Source organism: Strix uralensis, chromosome 12, assembly GCF_047716275.1.
Source record: "Strix uralensis isolate ZFMK-TIS-50842 chromosome 12, bStrUra1, whole genome shotgun sequence".
NCBI lineage: Eukaryota > Metazoa > Chordata > Aves > Strigiformes > Strigidae > Strix > Strix uralensis.
The window spans coordinates 13,455,174-13,461,999 of NC_133983.1; the positions used below are offsets into that span (position 1 = coordinate 13,455,174).

Here is a 6,826-nt window from a genome sequence, read left to right on the forward strand (position 1 = left end):
AGCCGTTAAAGCGTCCTTCTATTTCATTGCTTAGTTCCCAAAAATCTCCTGTACTCTGTCAAAAGTATCCAACTGCGATACAGTTCCTAGTGTGATAAAGCACTTGTAGTTTGTTACTTGTGTGGAGAAGTAGTTTGCCTTGGCCTTTTTTCTCTACTGTTGTCATCAGCTTTTGAGGATTGTCTGCTATTGCTGATGATAGAGGACTTGGTCTGCAGTTTGGTCCTTCGGTGGTGATGTGATCGTGTGAGTGGAGCATCTTCCTCGGCAGACAAGTAGAGCTTAAATTTGGAAACACTCTAAGGGCGAGTCTTTTGGTACAGGCAGAGCTGTCTTTGGTATTCTTAAATAGCTCATTAGGAAATACGTGTTTAACAAGGAAGTGCAGGGATCAAGTCTGAGAATTCTGGTAAGGTGGGGATACTAGTGGAAAGAACAGGGTTTAGGAGAAGTCTTTTGAGTATGTGTGAACTCATGGTTTGTTACGTCTGTGTTACAGGCTTCTGTGCTGCAGAACATTCGAACAGCCATGAGGAGGCAGATGAGACGACACTCGTCAAGACGGAGCTCATCTCGGCGGCGCTTGGGCAGGCTCTGGAACAGACTCTTCCACAGACCTCGGGTGAGAGGACAGATCCCGCTCCTGACACCTGCCCGCACTTCACAGACTACCCTCGGTGATGGAATCATTAACCGTGCTGATGGGACTGTTCGGAGTCCTCCACCTTCTCCCGAAGGACCTGGTTTAGAGGCAAATGCCCATGGCCAAGCCAGGGGCATACAAGAAGCTGGATGCAGCAGTTTGCAGCCAGAGACTGAAATCACAGAGCCATCGCCTTCAAATGTCTTACCGAATACTTGCACAGCAGCACACGCAGAGCCTGAGGCTGGACACGCTGATAAATCTTCAGGTGCTGAGACCTCTGGCAGTGAGCTTAAGCAGTCCAGTAAAGTGGATTCAGGAAAAGCTTTCAGAGATCCTTTATCTGAAAGTGTTACAGAAACAATCCATGGAGGGTCAGCATCCAGAAGGACTGTCCCTGAGGACAGTAGTTTAAGTAGAAGTCATCCGCTGAGTGAAGAGCCATGTAGGTTACCCTTAAAAAAGTGGGAGTCTGCTTATCCAGACAGCCCTGTGCATGTTCATATCCAAGTGGATGGACAAAACCGATGTTGCCCTAACTCATACCGGGAGGAGCCTTTGGGTATTCATGCGGCTTGTTGCCATTCTGTGGAAGTGCCAATGTTAGAGTCCTCTACTCCCCTCTCTGAAATCAATACCAGTGATGATGAATCTTTACTGGTTTGCTAATAAAAATTTTTGGTTTGGCCCTGTAAATTTTGTAACTTCATTGTTTATATGACAGTGCACTTTGATAGGTGGTATGTTTGTGCTCTCAGCTTTGTCTCTTAAAACCAGTGTCCTTTAATCCCGCAGGGAGTACAGTACAAGACTAAATGGGACAAGTTTTTGTCTTTGTTGCTATTCCTGAAACTCCAGTGGGGTAGAAGTAGGCCAGTATGCGATGTCAGGGGCTAGGAGAGCAAGAATGTTTCGCTGCAGTTTGGAGACATCTCCATCCTCTGGTATTTCTTCTGTGCAGTTATTCACTCTGCATTCAGGGAATTAATGTTCCTTTGCTTTTCAAGTGGTCTTACTGAAACTAGAGAGAGCTCTGTTGGAACCTGGGGCAGTCACCAGTCATTGTAACTATGAGTACTAAACTAGAAATAACATTGTCTTTTTAGACATCATAATTTAATCAAAGTTTAATAATTTTAGTTACAAATACTTAGAAGGAAATAAAATCCTTTGTAGCTTTGTCTTTGTAGAAATTGCTCACTTCCTTTGCTTCCTTCATAAATGTTTTGATGGCCATATGTAACTTGAAGCATTCACTAAAACCAAAGTTTCTGTATAGAATACCCAGAATGATACCAGGTGTCTTACCTGCTACAGCTTTGTAGTAAGAGATTAGCAGTGTTCAGTATAAGCAGAGTGGATTGAACCCCAGTTGCAGCAATATTTTTTTTGTGTAGTCATATGTTACATTCTCTTCATAGTGATGTTGTGAAGGTTGAAGAATTGTTTGCTTTCTCCCTACCCTGTTTTTCCCCTTCCTCCATCTGTTTTCAGGGATTTCTTTTATGATTATACCTCTTCGGGTGTGCCCTGAAGAATACTGAGGCTTCACAGCTCTCATTGGCTGCAGTAGGAAGCACTGAGCACTTGGTAACTGTCAGGATCAGACTTCTGTTTTATTCTGAAATAAAATCTGCTTCACAAGTGTGCTTGTAAATCTGCTGCCTAGGTGCAGATGTATAAATCAGGTTTTTTTTATTTTTAGAGAATGCTATTTTGTTTGCTTTTTTCTTTTAAGAACTGAAATAGGTCAGTGCCATTTTCAAAGCTGACACTCTGTGGATTGTACAACACTTAAATGTAAACTGGTGCCTTTTCGGTGTAATTAAAAGCAAGCAAGTTATTTACCTGGAAAAAGGGTAACATTGCTTAACCAGGAGTGTGACTCAGTGCAGAATGACAGAACGTTACTGTATGATAGCATGGCCCTGTTGCGGTGGTTGGGGTGTTGGCCGGGCTCTCCCTTGCTGTAACAAGAGCTTTGCTTCAATTCCCCTGTGACGCAGTGACAAACTAAAACGCTTTATATAGGAGTTAACAAGGAAGTTGGTGCTGTTGCTCTGTAAATACCCGAGTGCTCTGAAGCCTGTTTATTGCTGTAGGAATTCAAGTTGCCCAGAGTTATTGACTGAACTTGTAAAATTGAGGTGGACTTTGGTATCTGTGGACCTGGGCTCTGCTGTCCACAGGACCCTCCTGGCTGTAATGGTAAACGGGCTTTTGCAGTGAACAGTTAAGTTTACATCAAAGTGTCAAAGATGTTTTTCCTTTAAATGGGCTATATTTTCCCTTGGATCTTTTACTAGGACTCCCTTTCGGAGTGCCTTAAAAAGAACAAGGAATAGGACTTTGGCTTTACTGAAGTGTAACATGGAAGAATTAAATTGAAGTAATATTTTTTTTTTTCCTCTTCAGTTGCAAATTGGTTTCATGCTGTACATTCCAGAGACAGAAGACTCAAACTCCTTAAGGGCATTAATAGAAGGAAGGGCTTGTGGCAAAATGCGTAACAAGTGAGAGTCATGGTTACACAAAATAAATATTGCTTACTCGTTTTTTCCAAGTGCTTTTGTGATCAGAATGCATTTCATCAAAGGAAATGTATTTTCAAAAGAGATCTTGCTTTCATAGCATTTGTAAACATTTTAGGTACATTCCACCTTTGCAAGGCCATGTACTGTAGTCATTACACTGCCAGGGTTGTTTGCATCTAAGGCTACAGGTTTTAGTGGGGTTTTTTTGTCTAAAGGTAATTTTAAATACATCGAATTGTATGTGTAAAGTAGTTAACTATAATTGGGAGGAAGATTATATTTCAAGGTTAATATTGTGCAGGTATGAAGGACCTTAGAAATAAATGTGTACTTAATTCTGTTACAGAAATGTATTTCTATAATAAAATAATGTTGATCATACTATGCCTTAAACTATGGCTGCTGTAAGGCTCTTAAAGTCGAAATACATACTTCAGAATACTGCTGTATTTTGGGAACAACCCTGAACAGCTAACACTGTATTTTATTTTCAGATGTGTAACTTCACATAATTTCTTACATGTATCATACGTATTTTGTGTACTGATCCATTTGGTAATTCAGTGCAAATTTCATTCAGAAGGTTTTATTTTTAGAAACTTAAAAAAATCCAGGTTAATAAAAATCTGATGCTTGAAATGTACAGAAATTTTCACAGCCCTCACTGCTGGAATTTATAGCCTTGCATCAATGAGAGATACAAGCCTTGGTGCTCTTTGTAAGCCCCTAACTTTTGTATTCTGCAAGACAGTATTCTCTCCTGGTTCCCCTAGCTCATTCCTTGGAGGGAGGAGTCACAAATTTATTGTTAGTTTTGCAGAAGAAATCTTTATGTCTGCGCTGTGAGCACAAACAAGTGTGTTGCAGTGTCCTGGAATGTCAATACCTGAAGAAAACACAAAGTCTGCCTTAGTGTATGTCTGCCTTTCCTTCAGCTCTTGTAAGCATTAAGCAGTGAATCAACCATCCTCAAAGACACTGTTCTATTTCATCTAAGCTGCCTCCTTGTATTCAGAACTTCTTAAAATTAAAAAAAGGTGAAAAACTGCTACTATGCCAGACGTGAACAGGAAGATCTCATTGTTAGATTTCTTTGCTTAGTGGAAAATACCACTTTATACAACCTAAAGTTAATCAGCTAATAAACTTGTTAAAAGTTTTCTTATTTTAATAAAGCTTTTCTGCACTCTTTAAAGATTTTTGTAGACAGAAGAGAAACTTTAAGATAGCTTTTTTTGGTTTTGTTTTAGTTTTAAAGATGCAGAACTCTCCTGTCCAAGCAGCCAAAAAACATCACCCTAAAAAAATCTGAGTAGAGAAAACCTACACTGGTTTAAGAAGAATGGAAGCTCATAGGCAGCATTAAGGGAAGAGTTGACCCCCTTATGTTTTCTCTTACTGTTATTAAAACATGGTGAATATTTGTTTGAAATTCTGGCACCTTCCAGCTTGTGTATGAATCTGTAACATCCCTTAAATGTACTTGTTTTCTTTTTCTGTTCTCTGCTTTTTTTTTTTTTTTAATTTACGTGTTGTATATATTCATTTAGATATAACATTTTACTGTAACGTATGTACAGGTATATGGTTCAGGTATGGCATCATGGTTGCCAGTGTTTGCTGGTTCCTGGACAATGATACTAAGTAAGTAAGATGCTGGGCATCATCGTACTTTGCTCTTGCTTTGGATCTCTTAATTTTTAATAAAATTTCACATGCCCAGAGACTGTGGGTTTCTGACTGTCACTCTAACACCAAAGATCGAGGGTGCCTAAATTGTACTCCCACAGGCTTTGCTTGACTCTGACTCTGCATATGCCAACCTGTGGCTCAGTGTGTTGACATGAATATGAACGATGGGGTTTTTTGGTTTGGTTTTCTGTTTGGGTGGTTTTGGTTGCTTTTTTTTTTTTTATTACATGCTTTTTCTGGTAGCTGAAGCTGTGGAAATGCATCACTTTTTTAGATAGTATCTGTGAAATCTTACCACTAGCAATTGTATACAACTGCCTTTAAAATGCATGTATGTATATGCTCCAAATAACAAGAAGGAGCCCTGAAGTGTATGGCTCTTTAGGTGGTTAAAAAAAAAAATAATTTCCTGAAGTACAGCCTCTCATTCCTATCTCTGAGGGCAATGCTTGCTTTGGTGATGCTTCCCTGTCCCGTTCTGTGCTTTGGAGGGTACTGCTGGCTCTATCCTGCTGTTTTTCAGTAGAAGGTGGGGCCTGAATTATTTTGTGTTGACAGAGATTTACTCGCTTGGAAATCTTTGTGTGTATCGAAGAGAACTGGACAGACTTTGGTCATCCAGCTTTATCGATAGCTACGAAGGATGAGAGGGCACAGCTTGATGCAGAGGGATGATACCTCTTAACCTAGTAGAAAGAGTGTTTGCTTTGCTTCATCATGAAGTGCTGATTCAGCTGTGATGATAATGGCACAGGCAGTGATACTACAAACCATACCTTGGTGTAAGTGAGGCCGAGTATAGCCCATAAAATGGAAATGGAGCAATAAATGATACCTGTGCACTTGCAGCAGAGTTTGTAGACAGCCTCTCCAGTGTAATAGATATGACAAACCAAGGAGCTAACTTGAATAGCTTTGAGGGAATGATGTATTTTTTAATCAGACCTTTCTCTGAGAGGGAGAACTGCTTTTACTTATTTAGGATTTTTGGTCTTTGCAGGAAACTGATTTTTAATCTCGCAGGTAGGTGTTAGGATTTAAAGTCCAGTACAAATGGCTATGTGCCTGTGACCTCTACTCCTAGGTAGCAAACCTCATCTCTTGTCACTCCGTTACCCTAGCAAACTGTTCAAGAAGCCATCCTCCCCTTCTCAGATTCTGGCTCTTGTGTTCTTGGCTAGAGGGATTAAATGGTGACCCAGGCTGATGTGAGTGGTAGAGGTTTATGTTTTATTCCCTTTTCATTCTTTGTTTCATGCCTTATGATGCTGTCTAGGTCTTCCTCCCTTCTATTGCTATCTCTTACCGTAGGACTTTTAAAACAAATTTATTTTTGGCCTCTCAGCATCTCTAGACCAGTTTCTAATCCTTTTCCTTGGATTTTCCTTTTTCGTATGTCCAAGCGCAGAAGCTTCTTGCTGAAGTTAGAGCACCAGTGAAAAGTGTCAAGGAACGAGGAGGGGAGGTTTAAACAAAGAAAGAGGCTTTTCTTATATTTTCCACTGGGGACAGAGGTGGTGATCCAGGCGGGTGCATCCTTCCAAGACAGGACACACCTGTCTGAGCTCTAAAGCTTTAGAAAATGATGAATTCCAGCAAGGTTTACCCTCTGTTTTGTTTTTTACATTTTAATTTATGACATGCACTTCAATATGTCTCTTAAAACTCCCCAACAGCTGAATAATTGCTAATTTCTTGTTATTCAGTGCTTGGTATGAAGGGGCTGGAAAGCAAATGGGTTTTGGGTTTGAGGTTTCAAGAATTCACAAGTAAGAGAGTGAAAAATGAGAAATACCTTGATGAAGGCCTCTGAAAACTAAGCGTGGGACAGCATGTTTGCTGGGGGTTGTTTGTTTGTTTGTTTTCCCCTCAAAGATGAGTCATTTTATTTAGCTTCAGCTCTTTGGCGTGGAGAGGCGTGTTTGCTTTCACAGCATTAGCTTGTTCACAGGAAGGA

General features: G+C 40.3%; 1 protein-coding gene across 6 annotated transcripts in view; it reads left to right on the plus strand.

Moving 5' to 3' along the window:
• Window positions 1-4,901, plus strand: part of LRP3 (LDL receptor related protein 3) — a 29,334-nt gene extending 24,433 nt beyond the window's left edge. For all 6 annotated transcript variants that reach the window (XM_074882065.1, XM_074882067.1, XM_074882064.1 and 3 more), the window contains one exon: window positions 500-4,901. In XM_074882065.1, coding sequence (XP_074738166.1) covers window positions 500-1,312 — 813 coding nt within the window. In that variant the 3' untranslated portion in view covers window positions 1,313-4,901. The remainder of the gene's footprint in view (window positions 1-499) is intronic.
• The last annotated feature ends 1,925 nt before the right edge of the window (window positions 4,902-6,826 follow it).